Source organism: Vigna angularis, chromosome 6 (genome assembly GCF_016808095.1).
Source record: "Vigna angularis cultivar LongXiaoDou No.4 chromosome 6, ASM1680809v1, whole genome shotgun sequence".
Lineage (NCBI taxonomy): Eukaryota > Viridiplantae > Streptophyta > Magnoliopsida > Fabales > Fabaceae > Vigna > Vigna angularis.
In genome coordinates, this window is record NC_068975.1 from 35,008,490 (window position 1) to 35,025,839 (window position 17,350).

The window sequence follows — 17,350 nt, forward strand, 5'->3', positions numbered from 1 at the left end:
CTTCCAGTGATGTCCAAGTCATTTTCAAAACATATTATATTAAAGCATTTATAAATAATGAAAATATTATCTCTCGAAATATATATCTAGCTACATTAATTATTAAAGTTTGTGTAAAATTGTTTAATTTTTTACTACTTTTAATCAAATATTTATACCGTTTTACACAATCAGACATGTAGTTAGTTGTTAATTTGTTTAACCTTTAAATTGTTGTTTAGATAAGATGACATGTTTACACGTTAACATATTTATTAGTTCGATGAGCCAGATATGCATATTCAACAGAGTTTGAAGAGTGGAATTTGGTCCAATGATCGGTTTATTAATTCGCTCAAATTTAATAATTTGGGTTGAATTTTTAATTCAATGGTTTTTTTTAGAGGCTAAAGACCGGAATAAAGGTTGGTTTATCAATTTATTCTTTAAATTATTATTATTTTTTAAAATGGTGATGTATTGTATTATTTGAATGATGTACACGTATAATAGTAATGTATTAATACTTACAATTTTAAAATTAATCATTATAAAATAATTTAACATATAAAAAGTAATAATTATTTTAATCTAATTTGATATATATTTAATTAATTAATTAAAAAAATTAAAATTTAAAAATTTAAAAATATTTAAAAATCATAAATAAATTAACACGTGACACATAAGTTAACATATTTAGTATTATACTAACATAAATAATCAAATTCATCGTATTTTAAAAAATACAAATAAAATTGAGACCGATTAAAATTTAATGATTTAGATTTTCAAACAAACATAAAAACCAATAAAGGATTTAAATTTCAACGAAAATTTAATTAAATTGAAAGGTCATTAAAAAATATAGACTTGAAAAAGAAACTCCTGTTTATTCTCGAGGCAACGATAGATTAATATAGGATTTTTGAAAACATTTTTACATGTCATATTTTTATTGGGTTTAAAACATATCAATATAGTAACAAATAAATAATCAACTAGTAAAAATGGTAACATGTGTATTATGTCAAAACATTGTTAAAAAAATATGTGTCAAACTATTTTTTTCTTATTATTGAATAAGTATTTTTGAGGAAATATTTTAGAATTATGATTTGCTGGATGCACGGGTGAAGAATGCATGCTCTCCTATTCTCTTGCAATCATGGTTATTCCTTTAATCATGCTAACAATTAAATATTTAATTTCATATCATCAAATTAATAGTAACGAAAAGGTTAAGTTGAAATTACTTATAACGAATTACTTATATCTAATTATGCAATCTCCAATACAATTATGTAAAAAATCACCAACAACTAACAATATTATTTCATCTGATTAAATTAGTGGAATAGAAAGTTAAGAAAAACATATTAACATACATTTTACCATCCCATTTTAAACTAGAAAACAAAATTCTATATATAATAAATCATCCACGGACTTTTACTTAAATTACGAGTAAAAAATTTTATTGTTAAATGTTTGCGGTGTGTTAGGCCCAAAACTTTTTGAGAAAGGTACATATGAAATTGAGTTTTTACTGGAGAAAGGAAGGGACTAGGGTTATCGGAGCGACACGTCGGAGAAAAGACGTGGCGGTGAGTGGGATGCACCTCTGGTAGTAGGACTCTGGCGTACACGTCAGCGAAGCATTCCTGAACCATTGTCGTGTCGTGTGTGTTCCTTAACGTTGCGTTGTATTGTGTTGTCATATATCATCGTGAGTTTGGGTTTTTGTGTGTGTCTCTCCACCCCTGCTTGATTCCCTATTCGATCGAATTAGGGGTTTTCTTCTCATTAATTTTTCTCTTTGCACGTTCAAATCCAATCCAATGTCTCTCCCTGACTCTCCTGTGCCCGATGATATCGAGACCGATCCATCCGAAGAAGAGGAAGAAGTCGAAGAAGAAACAGAGGAGGAGGACGAAGCTGAAGAAGTGGAAGAGGAGGAGATTGAGGAAGAAGTAGAGGAGGAAGATTTTGAAGAAGAGGTAGAGGAGGAAGAGGTCGAGGAAGTAGATGAGGAAGAAGTGGATGAGGAAGTAGAGGAGGAAGTGGAAGAGACGGAGTTAGAAGAAGAGGAAGACGAAGAGGGAGAGGGAGAACAAGAAGTAGAGGAAGAAGAGATAGAGGGAGAAGAAGAAGAAGAAGAAGAAGTAGAAGTTGAGGTAGAAGAAGAGGAAGAGGGAGAACAAGAATTAGAAGAAGGGGAGGAAGAAGTCCAAGAGAATGAAGGAGAAGAAGAGAAACAAGAACAAGAAGCACTGGAGGATAATAAAGAAGACCAACAACAGAAACAAAGAGAAGCAGTGGAGGAGAAGAAGGAAGAGCAACCACAACAACAAGAAGCAGCAGCGAAGGAGAAGAAGGAAGAGCAACGACAGCAACAAGAAGAAGCAGTGGAGGAGAAGAAGAAAGAGCAAGAACAGCAACAAGAAAAAGCTATGGAGGAGAAGAAGAAAGAACAACAATTGAAACAAGAAGCAATAAAAGAGAAAGAGGGACAACAAAAAGAAGCAGTAAGGGAGGACAGATTGGCGGTGACAGGTTCTCCATCCGATGCTGGTAAGGATTGGAAAGGTTTTGCAGTTCATAAATTAATCGTCATTGTCATTCTTATTTTTATCCGCTACACAAATGAATTACACGCTTCTTTTTTCCCTAATAATATTTCTGTAACTTCGTTTGATGCTGTGTTGCCCTTTGCTCTCTGTGGTACCGTCTCACATGTTGCATTGAGTTTATGTGGTTTTTGACTTTTTGTGTGTTTACATATCAAATTCCATATTGATGTTTCTCTTTTACTTTGTCATTCCATTCTTATTGAACTGTTTGTTTGGGGATGGGGAGAGGAGGAAATGGCGGGACTAGGGAGGAAGGATTTGCTGCTGAGGATAAAAACCTAGTGATCGTGGATCAATTTTAGTGGCATGGTTATCTATAATTGTATATGACGTGGTTATTAATCTATAATAGCGCATTGCAGTCGGCCCTAAAGACACTTTTAGTGGTAGGATAGAAGCGCATTGCAGCCTACCCTAAAACTTCTCTAATTGGATATCACGGAGGATGACTGCGATTCTGAAATTTTGTACGTAGAATAGAGACGTAAATTCTTAAAACTTGGAAGAATTACTAAATTTCAGAACATAGGTGGGTGCCACTGGAAATACTGCTGAGTGTGGGTGGGTGTTGGTGACGCTGTGTCACAGAGAAGTGTGGTATTAGAATGCTTGACCTGCCACTGGAATTGTATTATTATGTTTTACAATATTTATTTTTATGAACAATATAACTATAAATTTTATTTATTTAAAGTTATATAATTTTGTAGACTTGTTTGAATTAAGATATTATTTATATAATTTTTTTTCATCTTAAGTAAACTCTTATGAGTTTACGAGTCGAGTTTACTCGACTCTTAAGAGTTTACTTGCCTCTTACGAGTTTACGTAAATTCTCGAATTTGATAACCTTGATTAGAATGCTTGACCTGCCATTCAATAACTGCTCCACAAACTGCCCAATTTGGCCAAACATCAGAGATCTGTTATAGTTATTAGTTACTCTTCTATTAATCTTGCTGAGCTAATGGCTGGTACTTTCTAGCTGTATTGAGTGTGATGCTTCTAAAAAAACCCTCACTCAAGCTTCTCACGAACTAACCCAATGCTTGTTCTTCAGAAATTCCTGGTGTTGTGCTAGCAACATCTCAAACTCTCTTAAACATAATCTTCAAGCCAACAACGTTTTGGTGCAAGGTGCTTATAATGGGTTTGCGACACACCACTTCAGGGAAATCTTTTCAACCACTCAATTTTCAGGTTTTCTATGTCACTAATTTGGACACACCCTTCCTCAAGTTTTTGAAGCAGTGCACCACTGCTCCTTCAATACACAAAATCTAGTGACACTTAGAATTCTGGTTTGGTATTTGGGATTTTAATGAATTTCTCAGCCATACCCAATCATCCAATGGGCTAATTCTTGTTAAGAAGTTGACTTTCAGTTTCATTCAACCCCACAAAACTGATTTGTAAGTTGATTTTTGCACCCACTTATATATTCTAAATTAGCTTTATCTTTAGTTAATGTAAGACTTCCAACACACCTCCCTCATGCTGAGATATATACATATTATGTATGAGACTAGACATTAATGGATGGTCTGATAGTAGGTGAAACAATATGTCCAACAAACAACAAATTCCATTAGAATAGACTCTCAAAATGACTCTGATTCCAAGTTAAGAAGTGGACTTTAAACCTAACTCAATCCCACAAAACTGGTTTGTAAGATGAGATTTGCACCCACTTATATACTTTAAATTAGTCTTATCTCTGTCCATAAATTCCCATCAAAATTAGTTCAGTTTCACTAAATAGGAATCCCAAAATAACTAAGGTCTATGCATGAGAAAGAAAGAAAGAATGTCAATGCATGGATCAGTTTCAAGAGAAATGTGGTAACTACCTGCCAAGTTGGCATTGGGTAGAATCAGAGAGGGGATTCTGTTGTAACGGGTTTATCACCTTTTTAGAGGAGAGCACAGGGTGGACAGGGCTGGGATTTTCAGGAGAAAAATCGGCAGTCTTAAATTGTCCAGAATATTTCCTCATTTCTTTTTCTTTATGCCTCATTCTTGATTTACTTTTTATCGTCGATTCTAAATTTGGGCCAAGTTATGGAGTGTGAATAGTCCTGGGTTTTTTTGGGAGTCTGGGCACTCTTGAATAGTGCAGTATATTTTGTTTCCTTTCTTTTCCTCTATGCATTTTTTGATTTAACTTTTTATCTTCCATTCTAGATTTGAGCCTACAAATGGAGTCTAAGGAACAAGACAAAAACTTGGGGCCAGATTATTCTGTGGCTGAAAACCCTGAAGTAATTCCACCATCTAGTGTGCATTGCATGGAAGAGACTGATGCCATGCTCAAAATATCTGTTCCTTCATGTGAGATACTGACATTGAGAAAGGAAGAGCTTCACCTGAAATATGACATTTCAAGTCATTCGAAATCTAGAGAAAATCTGACTAATGTTGAAAATTGTAGAAGTCAAGGACTAGAAGTTGATGTTGAAAATGCTGGATCCCTTCTACAGAAGGAAACACAGGGTGGATACAGTGAGTTAGGTTGCAATAGCAAGGCTAATTTATGTGATGATAATGATATTGATTCCAGGGTCAGGGCCACCAAGTCATCTAGTGATACTGGACAAGATATGGTCAATTGCCTGCTTCCAAAAGATTGTATTGTTGAGGATGCTAGTGGTGGTCAGAGTTCTAGGAACAATATCAAGCAGTTAGAGAGGGAGGAGTCAAGGGATGATATGAAGCAAACACTGTCAAGGTCTGGTCATTTTAGTTCAGTATGCTCTTTTACATTGTAATATTACCAAACTTCAATTCATACAGGATGATGTCTCTTCTGAAAGTAGTTTTCTGTCTTTTGCCAGTGTGTTTAAATTGGTCCACATGCTAACCATTAGGTTTTACTGATAACTCCTCCTAATAGCAGGACTAGAAGTATGTCTCCCAGTGCTGAAATTAAAAACACAAACAAACGACCAAAAATTATATGTGATTTTTTTGCTAAAGGATGGTGTATCAGAGGTAGTTCTTGTAGCTTTCTTCATATAAAAGATACTGTGGATAAGACAGATCAGGAGGCTGAAGCTGACTTAGTTACTGCTCATCAGAAGAGAAAATTGAAAGTGGAAGAAGGTATATCATATAACTCGTTTGGTCAAGTTATTCAGGAAATTTGTTCTGTAATCATATTTCTAACGAAGGTATTGTACTGGAACAGGTGTTAAGGACAATGTTCAGAGAATAAGGATGGTTAGCACTCTAGATTCATTTAATACTTAACTTGATAGCATATATTTGCATTCTTCTGAATTTCCTTTAAATATGAGCACGCAGAATGACCAAGAACAAACTCCTAGTTGGCATCCATCTCAAGAAAAACAGAACTTTATGCAGAGGGACAACTTGTTTCCAGAGAATAGATTTGCATTTAGTTCAACAAGCAATTATTTCAACCTAAATCAGGATGGAATGACTACTCTTCGGAACCAACATATATACAAAGGACATGCTTCCACTCTTTTGAACCATTCACCAAATTCAAGCCTGGTTACTCAATTTCCATCTTCAAGTATGTCACTCTCTCACCGGATTTCTTCTCAATCAGAATGCTCATTGCCTTTTAATTCATCTTTGGGGGCTGGTACCCAAAAGATTTTGAGCACTGATAAAGAATATCTCACATTTAAGTCCACTTTCTCTGGTTCAGGGCGGGAGGATTTTCGTCTAGTTAGTTCTTCCAGCGTTCCATCTTATCCCACTAGATATAAATCAAAAATCTGTTCTTATGATTGGGAACCTTCTGTGCCCTTCCGGCCATCCTTTTTTATTACTCCCATGAATGTATCATCTCCTGGAGATCTTTATGATCCTCTTCGCGATAGCATTGAGATACCTAATATAGGGGATGGGTCTTTGAAGGCTTCCCTTTTAATTCAAGGATCTAACGTACTGGCTTCATCACAGGCTCCGATTTATGGTGATTCTGCTGTGATTGGGAAATACACGTCCAGTGTTAATGATGACAAAAGTTCTGTATCTTCTCATAATAAACTTTATGAAAATGAGCCAAACAAAAACTCTGTTCCTCATGAAAAGAATACTGAAACAGAGATAACGTCAGGAACTTGTGTAAACTATCAAAATGGTAAAATTGGCACAGGACAAAATACCTTAGGTGTTGCAGATAGTACAAAAAAGGAGAGAGAAATGACTGAGCATGATGCTAGACGACATGGTGAAGGATCAGGGCACAAAACAAAGAGAGGAGACAGGGATAAGAAAAATCATGAAATAGATGTTGACTTTCAGATGGATGGCAGCATGCAGAAGGAACCAAAGGCACTAAAAATGTTACGTGCAGCTCTTGTTGATCATGTAAAAGAGTTGTTAAAACCAGTTTGGCATGAGGGTCGTCTTAGCAAGGATGCACATATTATGATAGTCAGAAAATCAGTTGACAAGGTTGTTAGCACCATAGAGCCCCATCAGATTGCTACCATAGATACTGCCAAGCAATATGTTTCTTCAAGTCGGGCAAAAATTGCAAAGCTGGTCAATGTAAGCCTCTTTTCTTTTCTTGCAGTTATAGTGATTTTCCAATATGTATGTACATGGATATTATTGTTTCATTGTGATGTTCTTCATTTAATAGAAATATCTTTGATTTGCAGGGATATGTCAACAAATATGGCAAATCTTGATATGCAAGCCAAAACACTTTTTTGTACAGTCCTGATCAATTGCCTGGTCGTAGTTCATGAAAAGTTCTGTCTGAGGCTCTCTTTTTCATAAAGAAGGTTGATTTGGAATTTTTTGGTTTTGAATTTTCTTCAAAATATTTATGCATCTTTTTATCCGTGCCTTCTCTTGTTTGTTCCATTCTAGAGTAAACTTGCATGAATTGCATGGTTTATGAGGATATCTTATTTTCCTTAATTTACATGATTACATTTAATTGTTTAATAGCAGTTGGTCTAATTTTCAAGCATTTCAAGATCTTTAGCAGCAACTTGGAAAGACGGATGGGATGCTTTATTTTTTTTTATCGTTTTCATGTCTGAAATCTCGAAATTATTGTAAATGTGTTGATGTCCAGTACTTTATAGTTCAGTGCTTTAAATCCTAAATGACGGTGGGTATTGGCTGGCTCCAAAAAAGCTATAGTATGATTACTCACGCGTGTACTACCAAATATCTTTTCTTCATTATAGTTAGAATCCTCAAGCGTGTACTGGGTATACAATTACAAACAATCCTTTGAAGATGTTTTCAAAGTGGTACCATCTTCCTTGACCTATTTTGTGAATGGTTTGTTGACTTTTTTCTCTATAAGCATTTGCCCTGACACAACACCCACTGCTACATTTTTGCTATATGGTAGTTGTCGTGCTCTTTGAGAATATTTTCTTTTTGGTAGTCTTCAAGCTCTGAAAGTACATTTGCTCTCCAATAGTCATCGTGCTCTCCGAGCATTATTTTCTCTTGAACAAAAGTTATGTCCTTAAGCATTCTTTGGTAGTATTCCAAAACCTATGACCCAGCCTCACAATCAAGCTGCCCTTCTTTGTAACCACTATGTTGCTTGACTCATGGCCTACTGCCACCATGTGCTCCTAATTTCTTTGCATGTTACACATTTGCACCAAATTGATGCTTGGAACTTAGCTAGTTCCTAGAGATTACATTTTCACACACGCACACCAAATCGATGTGTGAAACTGTGTCATTGTTTTGTCAGCTCTAGCAACCAACTAACTAAAATGTTCATGAAGTCTCAAGGAATGTTGTGTTAACGACATTTCTAAAATGCTTGAGGAAGAGTGTTAAAGATATGATTTGATTGCATCAAATTGGGAAATATTTTAGCAAATATTTCCCTTTATTAGTTATTGATTTTGTTCCTTGCTATTGTATCTCTTTTTCATTATATATAAGAGTTAATGTATGTACAAGATGTACAAGTATAAACAATCTTTTGATATAGCAATTAGAGTTGGCAGTTTCAACCCAAAAAGACCTTTTGGCCTCTTTGTTGTTGAATAACTCACTTTGACTTTAGCAAGCATTTCTTTGGTTTTAGCAAGCATTTGAATAAAACCATTAATGCCTTGCATTGCTTTAGAATTAAGACCCATTCTTTGACTTTTGTACAAGAACTTGGGTTTAGAAAATAGATTGTTACATGTAATGGATAGTAGAGTTGAACTTCTCATCTTTTATCTGTGATTGCAAGAGTTCAAATAATTTCTTCTCGATCTTCATGCCCCTAGAAGCATCACTATTCTTCACAAACATTAATCTTTCTTAAGAAGGGGAGACTTTTAAGCCTATCTCAACTGACTTGTAAGAGACTTTAAGCCTATCTCAACTGACTTGTAAGATGAAGTTTATGTCTACTTATATATTGTAAATTCACTTTATCTTTAGTCCATGTGTGACACATACATCTTAAGCATGAGACTAGACATATATAAGTGGTTCGATAGTGGTCTAATAGCAGGTGACTTGTAGGAATGACAATGGGTCGGGTCAGGCACAAATAGTGCCTATTCGCTACCCGACCCACAACAAATTAATCAACTCGTTACCTGTCCTGTTACTCGTCAGATACCATTTTAAAAAAACCCACGAGTATTTTAAAACCCGCGGATAATCCATGGATACTTGGATATTTAAAATAAGATATTTTATAAATTTTTAAAATAAAATATAAATAAAATTACCAAAAAATATAAAATATAAATTAAAATTTAATTTTAATTAAAAACCTAATGAATTATAAATTTGTTTTAATTTTATTAAATTTAACTTAATAAAATATAAATTAAATTTTTATTTTAATTTTTTGTGGGTAATGGATACCCACAATACGAGTAGTATGATACTCACACTCAACCCATTTATAAATGGGTATTAAAATATATGTTACCAGAGGGTAATAAATAAATAATCGCAGATACCAACTATTCGCTATGGATTTTATTCCCAACTAGATTACAATCTGCATCTAAAGGTTACAAGCTACTATGAGTGTAGAGTTCCAATTCCACTCCTTATAGGTTTTAAATATAAGAAACGATTAGTGAAGAGTGATGAAGGAAAACTTGTATTGAATGGATATTGAATTATGAAAAATTCATTGATAAATAAAACTAATAGAACCTTCATAAAAAATCCTTAGTATATTGTTCAAGGGAATTGTTGGAGATCCCACATCGACTAGAAATTAGATGAATTTATAGTATAGAAGTGAGTGCAAACCTTACCTTACAAGTTATCTTATAAGATTAAGTTAAGCTTAAAGTCTACTTCTTAGAATGGTATTAAAGTCCACCAAAGTCTGTCCCAACTATTCGTTGTCTTTAGAATTATTCAGTACTTAAAAGGTACTCTAGGGAAAGGGATATTTTTCAAGAGAAACAAGAGTCTAAGTATCGAATCATATATGGATGCAGACTATGCTGGGTCAATTGTGCACAGAAGATCAACCATAGGATGCTGCACATTTCTTGGTGGAAATTTGGTGAGTTGGAAAAGCAAGAAACAAAATGTAGTGGCTAGATCAAGTGCTGAAGCAGAATTTAGAGCCATGGCCCAAGGAATATGTGAAATTCTATGGCTAAAGATTATATGTTAGGAATGGAGAGTTTACGAGTGAAGGAATAAAACATTAAATGCCCAATTGCCTTAACTGCCTTAGCAGTTAGGAAGAGCGGGGTTATTGGTTGTATAAATAGCAAATAATCAATTGTAGTGGGGGTCGATTGTTTGATTGTAGTCTAACAGGGTTTGTCATCCTGAGGAGGGAGGTTAGGCTCTCTAGAGGGAGGTTATGCTCCCAAACTCAGTCCTTGTAAAGAGATTCGTTTACGGTGAATAATAGCAAAACTCATTCTTTCATTTCTGTTTCTATCTTTTGAGTGTTTTCTTGTTAGGTTCCAAACCCAGGAACCTAACATTATATTAGATGATTTGAAGATAAGATGGTAAAAACTTATGAAGCTATACTATGACAGTAAATCTGCCATTAGTATAGCTCAACATGCAGATATTCTTCCCTTCTAAATTTAACATGGTATCAGAGTCATTGTTAGAGTCTATCCTAGTGAGATTTATTGTTTGTTGGACATATTATTTCACCCGCTATCAGATTCCTATCGGACCATCCATTAATGTCTAGTCTCACGTTCGAATATATATACCTCGGCGTAAGTGGGTATGTTGGAAGTCTCACATTAACTAGAGATAGGGTCAATTTATAGTATATAAGTGGGTGCAAACCTCATTTTACAAGCCGATTTTGTAGGGTTGAGTTAGACTTAAGGTCCACTTCTTAACATAAATCCTTTGTGTAGTTTAGCAAGTTCTTAACATTTCAAGAGACTAGAGTTTAGAAGCTTCAATTTGTAAAAAAGGGTCTTTTAAAGTCCCATTTGTTAATATTAACATTCATTTTTTTTTGCTTCAAGAATTTGTGTTATACTAATCATTGACTATAGAGAAAATTTTAATAACTGCTAGTTTAAGTCCCCTAGCAACGTGATGTGTTGCTTTTTTATTCTCTTTATCATAGTTTTGTTGTTGATTTCAGCTTCTTATCTTTATGGATGGCATATTTTTGTTACCCTTGAACCATGGATTTTGCTATTGTTAACAGAAATTCTGATATCAGTAAGATAATAATCTTATTTTGCTTAATCATCAATATTTCTTTGTTCCATCATTTAAACCCATGCCTTTGTGAACATCATTATTTAACGTACCACTTCGGTCAATATTCTCTATAGTTTGTGGCATGTTCAAGGTTTTCCCATCCCTTCTATCTGCAATGTTTTCTCTTGGTCATTGGCAAGGTTGATTTTTGTTAAAAGTACTTAGTTATTTTATTAGATTTTATGAGAATATGTCTAATGTAGGCTACTTACTGTTGCATTTATATTTGCATAAGTGGGGTACAATAATGAGTTCTTGTACCGATATGTTACATGTGTTGAAGTCTAATTAAACATGGGATGTTTGTATTATGTGTACTTTTCAGGTTAGAAATATATGCATCCTTGCAACCCTTGAGGAATTTGATGAAGATATGAACTTTTCACTAAATTGAGAGTCAATTGTAATTTCACTTCCAAGGTCTCATTTTTCACTAAATAACAATTGATTTCTCTATATTTAGTTCTCTAGCAAAAGATTGGATTAAAAGCAACACATAGAGCCTTTGGATATTACAAATCAAATTCTTCATTGGCATGCCCAAACTTTAATAGATAAAGTTACGGGTGTTTGTGGGTTGGGTTGGTTAGCATTTGAGTAAACCCATTACCCAACCCACCAAAATACTATCAATGTTGGGTTTCTGCATTTTTTATGTTAAAGCCAATCCAATCCAACCACTCATGAGTGGCTTGGATTGGGTTTGTCAATTAGGTCAAGATTTAAATTTTTTTTTTTTTTTAAAGTATCAACCTAATTAAAAAATAACACAATCTTTACAAAATTTAATCCAAGACTTCAAGTAAAACAATAAGTCTAATCATAACAAGTTTTGTCCATACTAATTTAAAACATGAAAAGAAAACATAAGACAATTTGTTCATTGCACAAGTATAAGTGCGGGTTTTGGTTTTGGTATTGGGTCATCCATACTAAATGCACGATCCAACCTGTGTAAGAGTGGGTTAGTTTGGGTTGTGTCAAGTTTGACTCAATCATAAGTGAAACCCAACCAAATCTAATTGGGTTGAGTTCAGTCATCAGGTAAACCTGATCCAACGAACACTCATAATTAAAGTAATTGTCAAAGTCACATTAATCTCATGTCGTGGCTTCCACAACCCTATAATTAGTCTTTGCTCTAAATCTAGCAACTACATTTTGTTTGTTGTCTCTAACAAGATGAAGTTTCCTCTGAGAAGAGCACAATAGCTTGAAGTGGATCTCTATTAAATGGAGATCATACCCAATTTGCACCACAACCTACATCCCAATGGAGCATCACATGTAGCATTCAAGAGTTGACTTACCATACTTACAATAAAGGTGATATATTATCTAGTTGTTGTAAAATAGTTTAAGCTTACGTATCAGGAAATAATATTTGCCAATGTCTTTTAGTTGTTCCTCCTACTTTGTGAGCAACTTGACATTGGATCCATGGGGTTTCACAAGGTTTGCAATCAAATCATTCTTATTTCCTAAAATGTCCAAAATATTTGTTTTGACTAAAACAAAGCCAATAGTAGTTTGGGTAACTTCAATACCCAAGTATTTGAGAGGATCTAAATCGTAGGTTTGAAATTGTTAGGTTAGATGATGATCTTTGAGACACAGATGATTGATGTGGGCATTTCCAGTGATAAAAATGTCGTCAACATAATCCACTATATAAATAAATGGGATTATTGTTAAAAAACTTGGGGTGGATTGGTTGGTTCTACTGGAAATTGGACTACTAACTAGTCTGGTAACATTACCAAGCTAGGCACAACCAACAAGGTCTCCCGTATGTTCACACTTCGGTAAGTCATGCATCCTACAAAGTTTGCACAAATTTGAATCTAAACCATACTTGAACACGTGAAATTTGAATATAAAATATTTTGAATTTTGTAAAAGTTTGGACTATAACCCAAGCAAGTCCTTGGGATTTCTAAAAGTAGTGAGATCACCAAACATGTTGGGGCCCAAGTCACCACATGTAGATGTTTGGTATATGGAGTGTCAAATTTAGTTTATATACTAGATCTTATATATAAAACACGTATAATTACGTCAGTTTATGCAATTCAATCTTTGACCCATTGGTTCATCCAATGACCTTCGGACCCAGAATTTTGACTGGGTAAATGGTCAGTTATGATAACATTGCAAGTGATAAATGAAGAAATAATACAATGATCTGCTGCACCTAGTCATAACAAATTGAGTGCAAATTTACAACTAAGAGCTTTGAAAAATTAACAATGTTTATATCTATTCCTCATTAGAAACTAAGAAGTACAACGAGAGTAATTATTCATTAATGTGACAAAGCATTAGTAACGTATTGGAGAACTAACATGACTTAGACTCAAATATTAGAATGAACTAAGCAAAGAGAAGATAAACCTTGCTCATTGACTTTGTTGGGAGGTGCTTTAGATGTGTTTCCCAACTAATGACTCACTGGGGAAAACCCAAATTCCATATTGGCTAGGAATATATTATGAAAAAAAAGGGAATATAAGTCGGGGAAATTGTCACCTCACAGGACAGTTTTCAAGGAAGAGTTTAACCTAAATCCTAGCAGTAGGAAGTGGTTTTTTGTGACAGACTGACAACTTTAGTTTGAGAAATCATGTGAACTTAGGGCAAGTTATTTGGATAAGAGAGATTGGAAAAGATATTTTTTACTAGACACATGACCCAAAGTACCAGAATCTTGAATCCATTGGCCAAGAGTGGAACAACCACCCGATTACCTATGCAAAATCATAAGCAATTGCGGTGGAAGATTGCATTGTAGCTTTCAGCTTAATCCATTATACGTATTAGCAGTATCAATCAGCTAGGGAGAGGAATGAGGAGAAATGACATCGATAATATTAGCCATCTTGACATGCTTATGTGTGATCATAGAGTCAATAGAGATAGAGAAAGACGGAGTATTAGTGAGAGATGCAAGAACTGGCTGATAAAATTTGATTGCACATGGAGTCAACTTTAGGGGGACCTACTACAGCAACAACTCTAAAAATTGGCTGCTATCGTCTTTGTGGGGTCTCTGGATTATGATTCAAATTCTGAAGTGAAACAACGGTGTTTTGTGATTTCCATGTTATCTTTCTTCAAATTAACAAGACTGCAATTGATAGTGTAGAGACAGTTGACATCATTAGTGTATGCTTAAAGTCTTTGTTTCAAACCTCAGCGTGTGTCTTGAAGGCATGGAACTGAATCCAAATATCAAAAGAATGTCATCTATGTTGGGATGTTCTTAAAAGTTTTGTACAGCTGATCAGATTGACTGTGCCTTGAAGCAAAGTTGGACACTAGGGAGTCCCTGGTGTCATGATTTATTTATGCAGTGAGTTTTTTATAGGAATGACACGGACATTTGTTAAACTAACAATATGACGAGGAATTGGATTTGGAGACATCTGACATGCTATGTTGGGACTGGGGAAAGCCAATTGGACTCAACAAATATGGGGAGATTGAGAGGCGTGGATGGGTAGGTGTTGCTAGAAAATAGGCTCACATGTAGATGGTAGATTTATAGAGTTTAAGAAAATGAAAGTTGTATTCAACTGTCAAAGTGTACAAGATACAAACACTTTCAATCCTATTTATATTGTCATGACTAAGTCAGTTAAAATCAATGTTTCCAAACTTGAGGGGATGTCATAGCTTGAGAATAAAAAAGATCAACAGTCAACAATGTTCTTCCTAGCATGCAAAATTGCATGTACAGAAAAAAACAAAACTAATTAGTTGGCCCAAAGAGAACAATACCTAACAACAAAACAAATGAAGAACAGAAAATAAATGGCCCAAACTGAACAACACCCAAACAAGCCATGATACAAAAACAACTTCAATGTACCAAGCAGCTGCCTAACAACACATACCAAACAATACCAAGCAAAGAACAACAACCAATTTCTGTGAGTGCAATACTCCGTTTGAAATGTATTGGGTCTGTCAGTGTTGTTTCAGTTATACAATTGTTATTTCTCTTACAGCAGTGGTTTCTCTTAGACTGTTGATTACTGTAACTGTTCTGTTGGACAGTTACAACTAACTTGTAACTGAGTTCTGCATATATTCTGCTGTTAACAGAGTCTCATTCATTTTGAATCTTTTACCCTTTTCATAATAATAAATCAGTGTATGAGTTTTCTATTAATTTCCAAACATGTGCCAGGCAAAGAACACTGCAAGCCGGGAAGATCTATGAAATCTGACTGCAACAACGTAATAGAGAATGTGTCTGTTGACAGCATTCAGTGATAGCTATGTCTTGGATACCAATGCCAAGAGCAGACTGCAAAGAGTAAGTGTCTTAATTCGTTGCAGTGGAGAGGAAGAAACCAGTGTTTTTTGGACACTTCGCTAGGCTTTTAGTATATTTTGAAAATTTGTTGATCTACTAAAAGTTGCAATCAGCCTACTATGATCCAGCATGTGAGTTAGCACATTGTCCCCCCTCCCTCAATAGAAATTTGTTGGATGGATATTGTTTATGACTGTTTTACAGTGATTGCTATAACTGACAAGGATAAATACTAATGCATTTTTGTATATTCGGATAAACTAAACAGAAAACCAAAGAATTTTATTATTGCTGAAAGCAATGAATTGTACATATTTGTAGAAGAGGCTCTGAATAGACTCTTTGCGAAGTAAACACTGTATAGTGCTGACTCAATACTATAAGAGTTTGTAACTTCTAGAAAGATCACCAATTACATGCTCTACAGTAATACTGTAAGCTTTCCAGGCTTGGTCTATTAACAGATACAAAGAAAGGGCATTCCGTTAGAAGCTTCTCCCTACCCAAGCTCAAGTTGGTGAGAAACTACCGGTGGAGACATATTGACCTTGGACTGCTTAAATGGGATCAGATAAGAGATTAGAACCTTGCTTAGACCTTGTAGCAAAAGGTCCTTAGCGTCGTAATATAAATGCTTTAGCTTCGATCATGTTTGTCTTAGATAGTAGGTCCTTAATACACATGCTTTGAGTAATAATGAGAGCCACCAAAACATAATCCAGAGCTCCAAGCTGCTTAAGAGAGAAAGCGGAATGAAGCTAAGTGATAAGATGTTGAACCAAGGTAAAAAAGGCTGCTAGTTATAAATTTTGTCATCAATGTACACCAAAAGATAGCAGGGGAAAAGTGTTGGCTGTAAATGAATAGTGAAATGATTGCATTTGTTGTCGTTGGAAACCAAATTTAATACATGTGGTTTTTAGGCACTAAAACCAAGTTCAAGGAACTTGGTTGAGCCTGTTGAATAGAGTGAAAACTATGTATGGAATTAATCTCCTATGTGTTGAATATACACATAGGGTATTATATTTACAATAGAAGAAATATGGACCAAGTCCAAAATACAAATAAGGAATAATAATAAACTAAATAAAAGATACAAGATAAATATAAGATATCTATCTAAGATATCTAATAATATAATATATCTAACACTCTCCCTCAAGTTGGTGCATACAAATTGTATGTATCAAACTTGTTATTAATATAATCAATAAAGACTTAGTGAAAATATTCACTTCTGCACTCGAATGACATCAAATTATTAATGATTTGCGAAGACGACATAGAAGACGGAATACCAACCCAGAAGACTCCTTCTGAGCAACAAATTTTGGAGGTTGCTTCATATAAATTTCTTCTTATAAATAGCCATTAAGGAATGCATTGTTGACATCCGGTAGATAAAGAGGTCATTGTTGAAGAACCACCCCAACTTTAAATAAACTAACAAAAGCCATATTTGTCACGGGAGAAAAAGCATATATGGATAGGTCAAACACACCGATGACAGAAGAGAGGTCAAAAGAGACAACAGCGGAAGAAGTCTTGGACGATCACGATAGAGAAAAACCCTAAAAATTCAAGATTCTCCAATCAAGGAACTAAGCACAGATCTTGAAGGATGAGAAAGAGGTGACCTCAACGCTTTGAATCACTGTCCAAAATGAGATGGGATGTGTCGCCACGCTCAATGGAAAAAGGACTAAATTGACAACTTCGAGAGGCTTGTGAG

At 34.7% G+C, this 17,350-nt stretch overlaps 1 protein-coding gene across 4 annotated transcripts; it reads left to right on the top strand.

The window, feature by feature from the left end:
- The first annotated feature begins 1,486 nt into the window (after positions 1–1,486).
- Positions 1,487–15,863, top strand: LOC108342838 (uncharacterized). 4 transcript variants are annotated; one of them, XM_052878849.1, is made up of 8 exons: positions 1,487–2,553; positions 4,797–5,340; positions 5,506–5,714; positions 5,800–5,831; positions 5,916–6,150; positions 6,289–7,139; positions 7,253–7,378; positions 15,487–15,863. In XM_052878849.1, the coding sequence occupies exons 1-7, from the start codon at positions 1,821–1,823 to the stop codon at positions 7,280–7,282; spliced, it is 2,634 nt and encodes an 877-aa protein (XP_052734809.1). In that variant the 5' UTR covers positions 1,487–1,820; the 3' UTR covers positions 7,283–7,378; positions 15,487–15,863. The 4 variants fall into 4 exon arrangements, with proteins under 4 accessions (XP_052734809.1, XP_052734806.1, XP_052734807.1 ...); XM_052878846.1 differs by having other exon boundaries at positions 5,916–7,139; XM_052878848.1 differs by having other exon boundaries at positions 1,488–2,553; positions 5,509–5,714; positions 5,916–7,139.
- The last annotated feature ends 1,487 nt before the right edge of the window (positions 15,864–17,350 follow it).